This window comes from Schistocerca nitens, chromosome 5, assembly GCF_023898315.1.
Source record: "Schistocerca nitens isolate TAMUIC-IGC-003100 chromosome 5, iqSchNite1.1, whole genome shotgun sequence".
Classification (NCBI taxonomy): Eukaryota; Metazoa; Arthropoda; class Insecta; order Orthoptera; family Acrididae; genus Schistocerca; species Schistocerca nitens.
Window position 1 is genome coordinate 821,717,544 of NC_064618.1, and position 17,956 is coordinate 821,735,499.

The 17,956-nt window shown below is 39.2% G+C and overlaps 1 protein-coding gene across 3 annotated transcripts in view; it reads left to right on the forward strand.

The window, feature by feature from the left end:
• Positions 1-17,956, forward strand: part of LOC126259454 (pleckstrin homology domain-containing family J member 1-like) — a 102,661-nt gene that overhangs the window by 6,968 nt on the left and 77,737 nt on the right. For all 3 annotated transcript variants that reach the window (XR_007546511.1, XM_049956274.1, XM_049956275.1), the window contains exon 2: positions 11,575-11,660. Coding sequence is in view for 2 of the 3 variants with exons in the window: in XM_049956274.1 (XP_049812231.1) it covers positions 11,575-11,660 (86 nt within the window). In the remaining variant the exon portion in view is untranslated. The remainder of the gene's footprint in view (positions 1-11,574; positions 11,661-17,956) is intronic.

The following is a 17,956-nucleotide window of genomic DNA, read 5'->3' on the forward strand; positions in this document are numbered from 1 at the left end:
TGAAACTAACTAGTACCCCTTAACTATGTCTCTGGGGGTTACATTATTTCCAGATTACATATTGTAATATTCTTGACTTATAGTTATTAATTCTAAGTCCTACAGGTTAGCTGCCCTTAAATACTGGTATGCATGTTGCTCAAATCATCCTTAATTGTCCTAAAATGTTGACTCCATTCTGTCCTAAAAAAAGAGAGAGAGAGAGAGAGAGAGAGAGAGAGAGAGAGGGGGGGGGGGGGGGAAGAGGAAGAATAAGAAGAAGAAGAAGAAGAAGAAGAAGAAGAAGAACACTATTACAGCTACTCAGCGTATCCATAAAACATTATTTGGGGAACACAAGGTTTCCATCACCACTTGGCTAGTGTAGTGCCCCTTTCTGTGGTGTACATGGCACACTACATTATGCAACTCGGTGCACAGGGTGGAGTGTCCACATAAATTGCACTGGCTCCACATTACAGGTGTTACCAATCCAGCCCTGGGACCTTTACTGAATACTGCAATAGTATGTATCCTTATGAATGGTGGGCTCCATGTGGTTCCCAAGTTGTGCAGTGACCGTAAACCATAAAATTACCAAATATGCAGCAACCAGTCACAAAATCATGTTTTATTTATTCACTTTTGCAAATCGATTTCAACTGATTAACAGCCATCATCGGTGCTTTCAACAAATATGTGTCCTGAGAAGTAATATTGTCTTAAGCAGAGGTCAAACATGGCTCAAAATTGGACTGTGGAAGCATAGTTTACTCCTCTGCTTGGCCATCTATTCTTTGGCGCCTCGACTCTGTCCAACACCATGGATTGTGTGTAGCGTCTGGAGCTTTTTACACCAGCCCTGGGGAAAGCCTTTATGCTGAGACTACTGAACCTCTGCTGCCCAATCGGCGAGCTGCCCTTCTGAGTCGTTATGCTAGCCATCTGTCTTCCATGCCTGCTAATCTGGCCCATGACCTTTTTTTTCGACGCCTCCTTGGATTTAGGGTATGCCGGCCTCTCTACTACCACCGGGAGTCTGCATCCGTCAACTACTACGTTCTCTTTCCTTCCACTTTCCTAAAACTTTCTTGACAACTGGGGGTACAGCACCACCTTGGCTCTGCCCCCGGACCTGCCTGCTCCGTGACCTTTGTCAGCTTCCCAAGGATGGTACCCCTTCTCTCATTTATCGTCGGGCATTTGTTGCTCTGTGCGCACAAATGGAGGATGCCACATTTATTTACACTGACTGCTCAAAAATATCATTTGGTGTTGGGAGTGCCTACATTGTTGGCGACACCCCTAATAGATTTCGGCTTCCTAACCAGTGTTCGGATTTTACTGCGGAGCTTTATGCTGTTCTCCAGGCTGTCCAATACATCCGTTGCCATAAGCGGATACAGTATATTATATGCTCAGATTCGCTCAGCTCTCTCCTCAGTCTCCAAACTCTTTACCCTGTCCACCCTCTTCACCTGATTCAGGACTGCCTCCACTTACTCCACTTGGGGGGGGGGGGGGTGTCTGTGGCATTCTTCTGGATCCCAGGACACATTGGTATCCGTGAAAATGTGGTGCCCGATATAGAGGCCAAGGCTGCAGTCTCTCTTCCTCAGCCTGCTGTTCGCATGGTTCCCTTCGCTGATCTACAAGAGTGTTTTGTATTGTCGCATTGTTCTTTTATGGCACGCACATTGGTCTACACTTCCCAATAATAAATTGCAGGACGTGAAAGCTCTTTCCTGTGCTTGGACCTCTTCCTCCCGAACTGGTCGTCGGGAGGAGGTAATTTTAACTAGACTACGGATAGGGCACTGTCCTTGTAGCCATCGACATCTTTTAAGTGGCGAGCCTCCCCCACTTTGTTCCCACTGCTCTCAACTGTGGACGGTGCGTCATCTTTTACTTCAGTGCCCCTATTTTACTCCGCTATGCGCTCATTTACAGCTGTCGCCTAATATATCTTCCATTTTAGCAGATGACACGCTCTCAGCCGATCGCGTCCTCGAGTTTATCAGTGTCAGATGACGTCGGTCATTTGAAGCTCTTTTCTGGGGCAAACAACCCCTCCTCCTATAGTGGTTTTTTCTTTTTACCCTTCCCTAAGCCACAGAACGGGCGCTAATGAACAGTGAATTCCCCTGCTTTTGTTGCTTGCGTGGTTACTTAACAGATCATCCCTAGAATATGTCTGGGATATAGTTAGTGGGCAACCACTGTTTGCAAACACTCAAGCAGAGGAAATTTTCCGTAAACATAACTACACCCTCTCTTTTTGCACGCCCCAATGTTTAGGGTCTCTCATTGCAGCAAGTGAGGACATTGAATGTACAGAATTCATAGGTGAAGATGAGCTCTGCATTGATCTATGTACTCTCATGTACCTAATCTGTGGGTTAAATGTTGTTTTTCTTAAGTTTGTCTTTCCAGGTGCAATTTTCATAGTTTGTACTTGATACTGAAAAAAATAATAGAGGTTACATTGACACAAGCACAGTATGATATTAATTGTTGGGGTTCTAAGGACCTAATCTGTACAATGCTTGACAGTAAAAAACATTTAAACCATGTCAGGCCCACCTAGGTGGTGTTTTTGGAATTTGACCAGAGTATAAGAGCTGAACTCTAAAAATACAAAGAGAAATGCAGGGCTGTTTAGGTCTTATGCATGTTCAGTAAGTCTCTGTAAAATTACAGAAAGTACATATAAATAGAAATGGGTATGGTAAAGTTCATACCGAAGCAAAGAGAGTATAAATGCTGCAACCTCACCCATTCCTATATTTTCGTATAACTGGACTAGAATATACAATAGTGTGATGGGAAACAGACTATTGTACATGACCTGTTAGCCTTGCATTTTGCTACAGAACATGCTTTTCAGCACCAGTGACTCTTATAAGATTAGGGAAACAAATTAAGAATATGGTAATGAGCTGAATGAATTATAGAAAGATAATCATGATATTGAGCAATAAGGAAGAGGGGCAGAAGATCACAGTGCATATCATGTTCAAATGTTTGTGGACCACAATAAAATGACAAATTTATTGGTTGTGTTCGTGTGAAGTTTGAGGAGATAATCATGGAAAGAGCTGAAGAGGCAGATTGTTATTAGTGGAAGCAGATAAAACTTCCCCAAGAAGAAAGAGATACTGAAGAGAGAAATTTTTTGCTTGATTACTTAAGCGACCTACTCTTTCTAACCACTTAAGCGACCTACTCTTTGTAACCCCTGTTATTGACATTTAGCTAAGAGTCATGACTATTAATAGGAGTCTGCAGGGACAGATACAGATTTTTTTTTTGGGGGGGGGGGAGGGGGGGTGATGGGAGTTGGGGGAGGGGGTACAAGGACAAGGATTACATGTGCAGTGAGTTTCCTCCTCTATATCCAACCATTCATCAAAGTTCATCACTGATGCAATATCTTGATGGATATGCATCAGGGTCGGTCCAATTAGATGATCTTGTATCATCTAGCTGCAAGGATATACCTTCTGATGGTGTAAAGTTGAGAAAGATCTCTCTGCTGTGCTGGTTGTTACCAGACTTGTACGCAACAACTGACACAAGATTGTAATTTGTAATATTTGACAGTGCTCTCTCTCTCTCTCTCTCTCTCTCTCTCTCTCTCTCTCTCTCTCTCTCTCTCTCTCTCTTTAGCTTCTACTGGAGGCTTTTCGTATTTTCATCCTTTTTTTTTTTTTTTTTTTAAAAAAAAAAAAAAACACTTTGCAAACATGTTCTCTATCTTTATGACTAAAGTTTGTGGTGGCAGTTTTGGTACATTGCAGATTTTTGTAGCTGAGTTCTGGGGAGCCTTAACAATGTATCATTTAACAAATGCTTAAGGAAAATCTATAAACACTGACAGACAGTAAGTAATACTCTGCTATTGACTGTCTGAATATTGGGTCTGTTGGTCTGTTCAAAGCATAGTTGTATGTTTCTACCTAAACAGAGTGCAATCTGCAAACATTTACAAAAATTATCCATAGATTGGTGATGATATCTATTTATATATTGAACTAGGCTTTACCCACAGCTTTGTTCACTTATTGTTAGTATTGTTATTGTGAGTAAGCAGCACAGCTCGCAATGTGTGCTGGCCCCTCCATTGCCCCATCATACAAAGTCAGATATAATAAGTTTAATGCCTTTCTATGCCTACGGTTTCACAACTCTGATGTGAGTGCATAGATTTCAATACATATTTTTTTATTTATTTAAGGCTAGTTTAATCAGAATTGTCACGACACATGGTTGATGAAAGTTTGTTCAGCCATTCAAAGGTAATATGCTACATAACTACGAGTTCATTGGCAGCAACATGCAGCCTAATCAGTATGTGATACATAATTTGATGACATACTAAAATTTAGATCTCAAAAAATCCACACAAAAAAAATCGTGAAAACGTATGTTTATCTTTTGTGATTTATCCATAGTCGCCGTTCTTGTGATGTCTTTCGGATTCGCTGCACTGGATGCAATCAAAAGAGAATGGTGGTGATTAAGAGTAAATTGTAAAAGATAAATATATGCTCTCAGTGACTTTTGTGTAGATCTTTTTGAGATCTACAGCAATACACTTTAAACCTTGAGTCACTGTTATCGACTTTTATCAAGTCTCCCCCCCCCCCCCCCCCCCTCCCGACCTTAGGTCTGGTTCGAAATGAAAGTGACGCGGTCCTTGATCAAGCGTGACTTCCTTTTAACTGTACGGTATATGTTACATTGCGTTTAGGAACTTTTGGGTAATTGAACATGTATCAATAATTACAGATTTCTGTAGTTGTATGTATAAGTTTGGATGTAGCTGTATTGCATTGATGTACTGGTTGGATATTGTGTGGTATGACTCCTATAATTGATAGTATAATTGGTATAATGTCAACTTTATCCTGATGCCACATGTCCTTGACTTCCTCAGCCAGTTGGATGTATTTTTCAATTTTTTCTCCTGTTTTCTTTTGTATATTTGTTGTATTGGGTATGGATATTTCAATTAGTTGTGTTAATTTCTTCTTTTTATTGGTGAGTATGATGTCAGGTTTGTTATGTGGCGTTGTTTTATCTGTTATAATGGTTCTGTTCCAGTATAATTTGTATTCATCATTCTCCAGTACATTTTGTGGTGCATACTTGTATGTGGGAACGTGTTGTTTTATAAGTTTATGTTGTAAGGCAAGCTGTTGATATATTATTTTTGCTACATTGTCATGTCTTCTGGGGTATTCTGTGTTTGCTAGTATTGTACATCCGCTTGTGATGTGATCTACTGTTTCTATTTGTTGTTTGCAAAGTCTGCATTTATCTGTTGTGGTATTGGGATCTTTAATAATATGCTTGCTGTAATACCTGGTGTTTATTGTTTGATCCTGTATTGCAATCATGAATCCTTCCGTCTCACTGTATATATTGCCTTTTCTTAGCCATGTGTTGGATGCATCTTGATCGATGTGTGGCTGTGTTAGATGATACGGGTGCTTGCCATGTAGTGCCTTCCCCTTCCAATTTACTTTCTTCGTATCTGTTGATGTTATGTGGTCTAAAGGGTTGTAGAAGTGGTTATGAAATTGCAGTGATGTAGCCGATGTATTTATATGAGTGATTGCTTTGTGTATTTTGCTAGTTTCTGCGCATTCTAGAAAGAATTTTCTTAAATTGTATACCTGTCCATAATGTAGGTTTTTTATGTCGATGAATCCCCTTCCTCCTTCCTTTCTGCTTAATGTGAATCTTTCTGTTGCTGAATGTATGTGATGTATTCTATATTTGTGGCATTGTGAACGTGTAAGTGTATTTAGTGCTTCTAGGTCTGTGTTACTCCATTTCACTACTCCAAATGAGTAGGTCAATATTGGTATAGCATAAGTATTTATAGCTTTTGTCTTGTTTCTTGCTGTCAATTCTGTTTTCAGTATTTTTGTTAGTCTTTGTCTATATTTTTGTTTTAGTTCTTCTTTAATATTTGTTTTATCTATTCCTATTTTTTGTCTGTATCCTAGGTATTTATAGGCATCTGTTTTTTCCATCGCTTCTATGGAGTCACTGTGGTTATTCAATATGTAATCTTCTTGTTGAGTGTGTTTTCCCTTGACTATGCTATTTTTCTTAAATTTGTCTGTTCCAAAAGCCCTATTTATATCATTGCTGAATACTTCTGTTATCTTTAGTAATTGGTTGAGTTGTTGATTTGTTGCTGCGAGTAGTTTTAGATCATCCATGTATAGCAAATGTGTGATTTTGTGTGGGTATGTTCCAGTAATATTGTATCCATAATTTGTATTATTTAGCATGTTGGATAGTGGGTTCAGAGCAAGGCAGAACCAGAAAGGACTTAATGAGTCTCCTTGGTATATTCCACACTTAATCTGTATTGGCTGTGATGTGATATTATCTGAATTTGTTTGGATATTAAGTGTGGTTTTCCAGTTTTTCATTACTATGTTTAGAAACTGTATCAGCTTAGGATCTACTTTGTATATTTCCAATATCTGTAGTAACCATGAGTGGGGTACACTATCAAAAGCTTTTTGGTAATCAATGTATGCGTAGTGTAGCGACCTTTGTTTAGTTTTATCTTGGTATGTCACCTCTGCATCTATTATCAGTTGCTCTTTACATCCTCGTGCTCCTTTGCAGCAGTCTTTTTGTTCTTCATTTATAATTTTGTTCTGTGTTGTATGTGTCATTAGTTTCTGTGTAATGACTGAAGTTAATATTTTGTAGATTGTTGGTAGGCATGTTATGGGGCAATATTTAGCTGGGTTTGCTGTGTCTGCTTGATATTTAGGTTTCAGATAAGTTATTCCATGTGTAAGTGTATCAGGGAATATGTATGGGTCTGCAATGTAACTGTTAAATAATTTAGTTAGATGTGAATGTGTTGAGGTGAACTTCTTTAGCCAGAAATTTGCTATTTTATCATTTCCAGGGGCTTTCCAATTGTGCGTAGAATTAATTGCTCGGGTGACTTCATGTTGCAAAATTATCACTTCAGGCATTTGTGGTATCATCTTGTATGTGTCTGTTTCTGCTTGTATCCACCGTGCATGCCTGTTATGTTGTACCGGGTTTGACCATATGTTGCTCCAGAAGTGTTCCATGTCTGTTATGTTTGGTGGATTGTCTATTTTTATGTGTGTGTTATCTATTGTTTGGTAAAATTTCTTTTGGTTTGTGTTGAATGTTTGGTTTTGTTTCCTTCTATTTTCACTTTTTTTGTATCTCCTAAGTCGTTTGGCCAATGCTTGTAATTTCTCCTTCTTCTCATCTAATTGCTCTATTGCTTCTTGTTGTGAGATTTTACCTAACCTTTTTCGTTTTTTGTCTGATATTTAATTTCTTATAAATTGTGTTAGCTGTCCGATGTCTTTTCTCAGTTTTTCTATTCTGATCTGTAGCCTGTGTTGCCATGCTGGTTTTGTGGGTTTCTTCTGTGTGTTGGTTGGTTCTGATCTCTGCCTAGTGTGTATATTTAGTGTAGTGAGTGCTCCTACATAAACCAGTAGTTGTAACTCTTCCATAGTTGTGTATTCATTTATTTTGTTGTGTATGATTGTGTTGATAGTTTTTATTGTTGTTTCGACTTGTGGGTTATTTGGTGGTCTATGCAAGAATGGTCTAATGCCTGTATTTGTGTCTTTGTATTGTATATATGTCAACTGAAATTTTTCTTCTATATCTAACATGTGTGTCACTTCATGTTCTATTTGTTCTTGTGCTGGTGGCTGTCTTAAGATTTCGTTTTCCTCTGATTGTTTAATTGATGCGTGTTGTTCTTTGTTTGTTTGCTCTGGGATGTTTGAGTCCATTATTATTATTATTATTATTATTATTATTATTAAAGTAGCGTATGTCCTTTCTCAGTGCTCGTTATTTCCACACCAAAGTTAATCAGATTTGATTCAGTGCTTCAACCATGAAAAGATGAGAGATGTACAGACAGTTACTTTCACAATTTTAATATTGGTCCTTATGGATTACCCACGTTGCCTTTCAAGAAGAAGTAAAGTGCTGTATCATGACTGAAATACACTAGTTCCTGATAAAAATGTCAAACAGGACACAAGGCACATAGAACAAAAAGTGTACTGACTGTCAGAACCTGATGATGATGGAAAATTGAAACATGTAACTTCAAATAAAGCTATTTATCGTAATAATTCGTGACAGTAAAATTTCTTAGCAACTAGGAAAATAATCCAGACAAGATGAAATATTTACCAAAAATATCTGAATGTGTGAGCCTGAACACAGTCCGGGTAAAAATTTTTTCACGAACTAAAAGATTTACTTTTACTTGCGTAGCAAGTGAAACTTAAAAACAATTGTTCATTTATCTGCTATGCAATCATGAAAGGAAATGATAGTGACATATTTTATTGTACTTCTATCTTAACTTATCACAAAAAAGGAACAAGAAACAATGAACTGGGAAGGAGGCATGTGGCCCCATCCTGCCCCCTCCTGTACTCACTATCAGCAGTAAGAGATGGTCAACCACCATCAAGTAAAGGAAGTGTGCAGGAATAACTTGGCCTTTAAACAATGTGTTGAAAATTATAGCTCAGCTGAACAGCTTCATACTCTTTCCTGGCCAGTCGAATGCACTGAATAGGTTGTTTGTAATTATGTACATGCTGTTCATGGGGCCAGTGTGAAAATATCTGAAGTTTGAGATTCAGCGAGGATCTTGAAATCTTACTCAGATGATTGAGGAACAGACCATTAACAAACAAAAGAAGTCACCAGGATTGACATCACATAACTGCACACTTCCACTGCTGGTGAAATCAAGTTAATAAGCAATACTCTTCTTCATCAATGGAGTGTTATTTTGATTTGGCTCCTCTCGTGGTGTACTGTGGTACTGTGGCACAGGGACTGCTCACATGTACCTAGGAAAAAACAAACAAAATCAATTACATAACTTTTTGGAGGGTAATAATTGAAATTTTGACTTATCCAGGAAAATATTTGTTTAAGGTTTAAGAATGTCTGTATCCCAGCTGTTAATGAGACAGGTTTTCTCTCTCTCTCTCTCTCTCTCTCTCTCTCTCTCTCTCTCTCTCTCTCTCGTTGCAAAGTGAACCCTTGTTCACACTCTACATACTTGGTCTTCAGTTACAGTTGCACTCTGTTCTGAAGAGTGGAAAGAAGTTTATGAAGGGAATGAAAGAATTAGACAACAAATAGCTGAAACATTGTAGGACAGAAGAATCAGTGATAGTATGTGACTTACTTGTTTTGAATGGGAAGCAGAATCTACTCTACTACACTCCTGGAAATTGAAATAAGAACACCGTGAATTCATTGTCCCAGGAAGGGGAAACTTTATTGACACATTCCTGGGGTCAGATACATCACATGATCACACTGACAGAACCACAGGCACATAGACACAGGCAACAGAGCATGCACAATGTCGGCACTAGTACAGTGTATATCCACCTTTCGCAGCAATGCAGGCTGCTATTCTCCCATGGAGACGATCGTAGAGATGCTGGATGTAGTCCTGTGGAACGGCTTGCCATGCCATTTCCACCTGGCGCCTCAGTTGGACCAGCGTTCGTGCTGGACGTGCAGACCGCGTGAGACGACGCTTCATCCAGTCCCAAACATGCTCAATGGGGGACAGATCCGGAGATCTTGCTGGCCAGGGTAGTTGACTTACACCTTCTAGAGCACGTTGGGTGGCACGGGATACATGCGGACGTGCATTGTCCTGTTGGAACAGCAAGTTCCCTTGCCGGTCTAGGAATGGTAGAACGATGGGTTCGATGACGGTTTGGATGTACCGTGCACTATTCAGTGTCCCCTCGACGATCACCAGTGGTGTACGGCCAGTGTAGGAGATCGCTCCCCACACCATGATGCCGGGTGTTGGCCCTGTGTGCCTCGGTCGTATGCAGTCCTGATTGTGGCGCTCACCTGGACGGCGCCAAACACGCATACGACCATCATTGGCACCAAGGCAGAAGCGACTCTCATCGCTGAAGACGACACGTCTCCATTCGTCCCTCCATTCACGCCTGTCGCGACACCACTGGAGGCGGGCTGTACGATGTTGGGGCGTGAGCGGAAGACGGCCTAACGGTGTGCGGGACCGTAGCCCAGCTTCATGGAGACGGTTGCGAATGGTCCTCGCCGATACCCCAGGAGCAACAGTGTCCCTAATTTGCTGGGAAGTGGCGGTGCGGTCCCCTACGGCACTGCGTAGGATCCTACGGTCTTGGCGTGCATCCGTGCGTCGCTGCGGTCCGGTCCCAGGTCGACGGGCACGTGCACCTTCCGCCGACCACTGGCGACAACATCGATGTACTGTGGAGACCTCACGCCCCACGTGTTGAGCAATTCGGCGGTACGTCCACCCGGCCTCCCGCATGCCCACTATACGCCCTCGCTCAAAGTCCGTCAACTGCACATACGGTTCACGTCCACGCTGTCGCGGCATGCTACCAGTGTTAAAGACTGCGATGGAGCTCCGTATGCCACGGCCAACTGGCTGACACTGACGGCGGCGGTGCACAAATGCTGCGCAGCTAGCGCCATTCGACGGCCAACACCGCGGTTCCTGGTGTGTCCGCTGTGCCGTGCGTGTGATCATTGCTTGTACAGCCCTCTCGCAGTGTCCGGAGCAAGTATGGTGGGTCTGACACACCGGTGTCAATGTGTTCTTTTTTCCATTTCCAGGAGTGTATTTTCATGTATTAATATTTTCCCAGTGTCACTGTGGTACAAAGTATATTGCCAGTCAGTTTACTCCTTTTAATGCTTCCATATTTTTTCATATACTTTTCCATAGGTTTGTTTTACTAATATTCTGAAACTTCAAGAAATATCTTCAGTTCTCACAACTGGGTCACATATATTGTGCATGTGATTAGTTTTTATGGAGGTATTAGGTATCATATTCAAGAAAAGTACTTGCATCTTCTTATTCATAAGACAATCCGCCTCCGTAGCATAGGGGTAGCGTTACCGCCTGCCATGCCAGGGGCTCAGGTTCGATTCCCGGCAGGGAACTGGGTGTTGTGTGTCCTTCATCATAATTGACTTGCAAGTCGCTGATGTGGCGTCACCTAAAAAGGACTTGCAATACGGCGGCTGAACTCCCACGAATGGGGCCTCTCGGCCAACAAAGCCAGATCATTTCCACTCGTAGGACAACATATTCAGCCACATGTAGTCCATTACAGTCCTGCTTGTTAATGATTCAGAGACATATTGCTAAAAGAAATTTCCAGTTGCAGAGCATGATGTATTCAGTCCACAGTCATAAAAATATTGTTGCCATTTGTGTTCCAGTTCACAGATATAGTAATATTATACCACAACTCTTGCATTTGTGTCAACTTAAAAAAAAAAAAAAAAAAAAAAAAAACTGTTTTATTCGAAAGTATTTCTGTTTCACATGCTGAAAATTTGTCAATATTTGCACTTCCATTCTTTTCCATTTTGGTTATTTATGTTACTGTGCTGTTTTATTCTGGTGCATGTATTAACATGTCTCTTTATTGTGAAATTACAATGTGTGTAATTATTTACAGTCTTTTTAAAATAATTATTTTCATGTTGTAGGTTTCAAAGAACGATGGTTCAAACTGAAATCTAACCTACTGTTTTACTTTCGGATTAATGAACTTGGAAAAATTGATTATAAAGAGGTAACTTCGTCTAGCATACTGAAATTATTTTTAAACTACCAAATTGCTTATAAAACAACTAAAATCAGCTGAAAATTATTATATATGTTTATGTAAACAGGCAGAATGCTGTGCAGTTGTTTGCAAATTTATGAATTACTGGTTAAATTAATTATAAATTGAGCATCAGAGCAGTTTCAGAAAATAATGTTAGTTCCTGTTTCTAATCATAATTATAATGAACATTCTCTTTTGAAATTGATAGGCTGTGTTATGAGACATGCTTTATCATTGTCCAGTCATAAAATGAGGGCCAACAAGAATAAGTCAGATGGTTTTGCTTTAATACCTTCAGAGCTTTTTGAATCTTATGGGAACTTTTACTTTACATTAGTTGCGACATAGTCACAACAAAATTCAGAGCAAGTTGGAAGGCATTTGTAGAATTATGCAACTATCTGTAAAAATGGGACCCTCAGAGGATCACTTTGTTGTCTATCTGTCTGACCAAGTGTTAAAAACCTTTTTTTGTAGGAGGGGTAGATGTGACAGATTGAAATTTATTTCACATACTAAGGTCTAAACTTCCCTCCCGGCATTAGAGAAGTGAAGCTCGTAAGTCAGTGCAGTCAAAAGATACGGCAGTTTGTCACACATTCTGATACTCAAAAACTCACTCATTAAAACCTGTAGGGTACTTCCCTTTGATGTAGAATCATGAAACTTGGCAAGAAGAAAGCCTTCACAGTACAAATAAAGGGGAAAAAATCAGAAAAATTGTTAATTTGTAAGATACCTTTCCAGTACCAGTGTGTATAACAGGCAAAAATAGTAGAGAAGATCCTTGATTCTGAGAGTGGATGAACTGTCTATATACACAATTAAGTTTGTATGGAATCCTCAGTGTGAGTGTCCTAATTTTACCTGGCCAATTTTTATATTTTTGTTTAAGCTATAGACCACAATATTTTACTTCAGATTATTAATTTTGGTTTATTATGAATGTCTTCAACCAGAGTACATACAAATTTTCAGTGGTTTTGAGCCAGTGTATGTAAATATAGTACATTCAGAATAGTAAGCTGAATAAGCCTCATTGTTTGTATAAAATGTGAGTACCACATGCACTATTCCAACAGACTTAAATTTTTATGGAAATCAGTCACAATGTTTGTTTGTCTTATTACTTTGACTGCACCATATTTATATATTTTAGCTTAATGCAATTGGAAAATTGCCTCTTCTCCGGTCTGAAGATGGCCACCATAGACCAAAATTAATTACTGCATATAAGATACTGTGATCCACAACTTTTGATTTACCATTGTTAATTGTACATAATATTTTAATTTTACATTGTTACAATTTACAACTTCCATCATAGACTATATGGAAAATGATTAATGGAAAATCTCATATAGAGATGTGAAACAAATACTAACAAAGGGATACAGGGGCTGGCCAGTACTCACCTCAACTCAGTACAGCCAAAACAGAAAAGAAAATTTTTGTCCTAGCTTTCGGAACTTTGTTCCTTCGTCAGGGAGGAGAGAGGGGAAAAAAGGGGAGAAGGGAAAGTGGATTCAGTTACTCACAACCCAGGTTATGAAGCAACAGGGGAAAGGTAAACAGGGAGGGTAGCAAATAAGATACCCTCCCTGTTTACCTTTCCCCTGTTGCTTCATAACCTGGGTTGTGAGTAACTGAATCCACTTTCCCTTCCCCCCTTTTTTTCCCCTCTCTCCTCCCTGACGAAGGAACAAAGTTCCGAAAGCTAGGATAAAAATTTTGTGTTCTGTTTTGTGTATCTATCGGCTGTACTGAGCTGAGGTAAGTACTGGCCAGCCCCTCTAGCTCACTATATGGAAAATGTGCAACTAAAGAAAGGGCAACTAAAGCAGTTATGTAATGTTAATGATTTTTGAAAGCATGTTAGGAACAGCAGTGGTCTATATCTTAATTCAATGAAAATAATAACTTGTGATCACAAATGATGATTTATTTCTGGAGACTGGTTTCAGTCTTAGTAGACAATTTCCAGACCAGTTTATGGCTCTGAAATATTGTATAAAATTTCTGTGAGGGAGATCAGGAATTACACAGTGATTCACCTGATGCAGCAATCAATACACAGTAAAGTTACAAAAGTAGAATACAAAATTTATCGCCATTGGTGACTCATTTTTACAATGAATTAGCATTCACATGGTATTGAGCAGTTGATGACTGGTGTCTCCCAACATATGCAGCACCCCTGCTCACCATATATTAATGTCACCTGTGGATATAAATTTTGTATTCTACTTTAGTAACTTTATTGTGTACTTTTGCTGAATCATTGTGTAATTCCTGACCTCCATCATAGGAATTTTATAAAAAACTTAAGTTTCATGCACGGGTCTAAAGACGGTCCACTAAGACTGTCACCAGAAATAAAACATCATTTGTGGTCATTAGTGAGTATTGCCATTACAATTATGCAACACTTTTCACATTCGATCTATCATCTAGAATTTTCATGGTTTATTTTCGTACACTACATTAACTTTTTCCTTTCCTTGCATATACTATGAACTTTTCTGTAATACGAGAAAGCTACAATTTATTTACAAAATGCACACATATTGCTGTTCCATCTTTCTTCTCTCTTTTTCCACCTCCTGTAAGGCCTGTCAAGCAATAGATTCATGTCATTGGATGTAGCAGAGTGCGTTGATTACATAACCTAGTGAAGCCAAAGAAATAAATAATTTCATATAAGAATATTTTAAAGCTTCTTATTGACTGGTGATACTGTAGAACCTGCCCAACACCAATGTAATACTATAGGAATAACCTAAATATCTTTGTCTAAAAAAAAAAAAAAAAATTTGCCCATTCCAAATATGAAAACTTCAAAAAATTTTCTCAAGTGCACTATTTTGTACACACTTGACACCAGTGTGTTTACATATGTTATGTTCCAGTAGTTGCAATAGACTTAAAGGCATTAGTCAGGATCATATAACTTAGCAGTGCCTGTCATGTTTATAATTAATTATGTGACACTGGAATTATCCCGGTGGTTTAATATATGTGGTATTCAATGACGTATTATATCAAAGAAATTTAGTATCAACACCTAGTTTTCCACAATGCTCATCTCATTAGAACCCTTCTGGATGTCCTGTCACAGCCTAATAAAAAATATGTACAATATCAAAATATCTTCCTTTCTGGTTATGTTGCAGCAGCCTTCTTCAGGCTGTAGACAGGTTTTGCTGGAGATGCTTACCTTTATACAGGGTGTTCAGAAATTCCCATTACAAACTTCTAGGCCTTGTATGAGGTGGTATTCAAAAAGAAGAACCAGAATAATTTTTGAAAAGCTATATATTTTCAAATTATTTACAAAAATAACCTTATCCCATTCAAAATACTCTCCAAGGTGCTCCCACTGTTCGAAACAGTTTTTGTAGTCATCTTTAGAAATGGCTGAAAGCTCCACCCTTGTTTTTTTGATCAGTCTCTTCACGCCCCGTTTCATGCATGAAAAACAAGAATGGAGCCAGGTGAGGCATATAAGGTGCATGGGACAGTGGAACCATGCCATTTTTAGCCAAAAACCATCCCTAACAGAGATGGCTGCATGTGCAGGAGTGTTGTCGTGGTGGAAGAACCAGTCTCGTGTTTGCCACAGATCGGGTCTTTTTTTATTAACACTGTTGCACAACCTTCTTAAAACTTTCAAATAAAAGGTTTGATTGACGGTCTGACCTGGGGGAACAGACTCTGAATGTACTATGCCCTTGGCATCACTCGTCATGTTTCCATTCTGAAATCAAGCAAACTACTCGTACACTTGAGTGTACTTGGTAAGCTGCTTTAAACATTAAAACAGTTTCAGCAGCATTTTTACCAAGTAGAAAACAAAATTTCACAGCTGTACATTGTTCACTTAAATTTGCCATCATAAATAAGGGAACAAGAACAAAACAGCAGTACCTAAAAACAATCAGTGCAGATGAACAAAACAAGCAATGTCGACAACACAGGTGACACCGAACTGGCAACGAGTTGCGCTATACATGCCTAGCAGCAGGAATGCGTATTACACAAGCATGACCCAATACATCACTTGTTTTACAGTTACAATTACTAATAGCCAAATAAATTGTTTGTGTACTCATTGACAGGTTCTCTTCAATGTGATGCATTATGACCTCTTCCATTTAGGATATGCGGCGTCTCCTTGGAGCCCCATAGTCGTGCTTACTGATAACGAGGGTAACCTTTCTCGAAGCCATTGCATAATTGTGGTGGAAAGAGTATCCAGAGGAGTCAGGCATTGTGGGGAACAATATGTATGAAGACGACGAGCAGCTTTCCCTTTACCATGAGCTTCACCATTCAGAGTGATGATGTCGGTGTATTATGCAAACATTTACTCAACAATGTTGTTCTAACACTCAGACTCATGAGTGAGGCTCAAACTAGGTCAGATGGGTCTAATGACATTAGCTGATCTCATGTAACAATCCCCTACTATGACTGCCCTGTTACATACATACCTAACAAACATGTTTTCAAGCGACACTAGTACAGAAATGGTACATTTCTGGACATGGGTTCGTATTCAATATATTGTATACTCAATCTGCTCTACAAGTCCTAGTAGTTTATAAAGGGAATTTCCGAACACCCTGTGTGTTGCATCTGTAATTGTATTGTAAGACCACCAACTTCAATGTTCTACATTTGTATTGGTTCTAAAATATAACAAGCTTGCCATAGAATGGAGGGAGGGAATATACGGGAGAACATTCCTGGAATTCACGGTGTGCTGACAATTGATATCCTATTGTGAATCTGTCACAAACTTCCAAGATCATGTTATCCTGCTGTTTGTTACAGAAATATGACCTCTACAGTTTCTTTAGATAGTCACACAGATGTTTGGCAATACTGTCATACAGTGACAACATGTGTCCCCCTTCTAATGGGATTGGTAGAATCTAGCATGTCAGGAGTCTGTAGCCATTCCCACTGTTATTGCGTTTTTCGGCTGTGACAGGATTTTATTTGCCTTACTTATCTTGTGACGATCCATCCACAATTACACACAGGGTTCCTGAATCTTTGCAGGCTGCCCACAACTGCAGTAGTGTTCTGCTGTCACCAATTTATTGTGCTGCCCCAATTAAAAATACCATTCGTGTTCTGCTGTGTAGGCACCAACAGGCGTTCTTGTTTTCCCTGTTCAAGTGGCACCTCAGTCACAATATATCTCATACAGGCCTACAGTGGTGAGAACTTTTACAGCATCTTGAGTGGATCCTATCAAATTTTGAATCTTGTGGCCACTACTGAATACTGGTTTAATGTCTTCACAGCAAAACACATTGCTGTCTCATTTGTTGATGCTCTTGACATGCTTGCCTTTGAGGGTTGATACTCTGTTACATTTTCTCTGGCTTTCTTCCTGCTGAACTTTGTGTCCCTTATTACTGTTTTATCCAGTACCATCGAAGGTCCTGTGTAGCTCTCTCTGTTGTTGTCACTAATGTGGTGGTTCCAGGTAGTCAGTGTGTGCAGGATAGAGCAATTCTGAATTGGGTGATAATGTGCTTTTGCTGTGTGGGTACCAGTTGGTGAGAGTTTATTTCCAATAACTCTTACATCTCATTGTGCCACTGGGAATTACGTAGACCTCCATGTCAAGGAATCTAATACCATTACTTTATACCTTCCACGTACACTATATGCTCTTTATCCAAGTGTTGAGATGTAGATGAAATTTTGCAGCTCTACTTCTCTATGTGATTAAATTATTCTGTTGTTTTTTTTTTTTTTTTTTTTTTTTTAAAAAAAAGAGATGTGCATAACATCCACCAGTTGTTATTTTCGCCTTTAGAGGGTGTTCAGTATTATGGATCTCTCTCGCGTTTCATAAAATGTTGCATAAGCTTTGCAGCATGTGATCCTGAATTTACCATTTTTGATCAAGGGCACTGGCTTTTGCCTACTACATTAATAGCTATTTCCATCTAAATGTAAAGTATAGGACTGAGGTCTCATTTAAAATAACATATTGATGCTCAAGATTAGTGAAATTATTTTTAAAAGTATCCATACATTACTGAGAAATAAGTTTTTACTTTTGCTTAAGCCCAGCACTTTACAAATGTTAAGCTATTTTACTCAAACAATGGAAACTACAAGATGGAAAAATGACAATATTATGAAAAGGATAGTTGCTACTCACCATGTAGTGAAGATGCTGAGTCGCAGATAGCCACAACAAAAAGTATGTCTAACAAAGCTTTCAGCCAAACAGG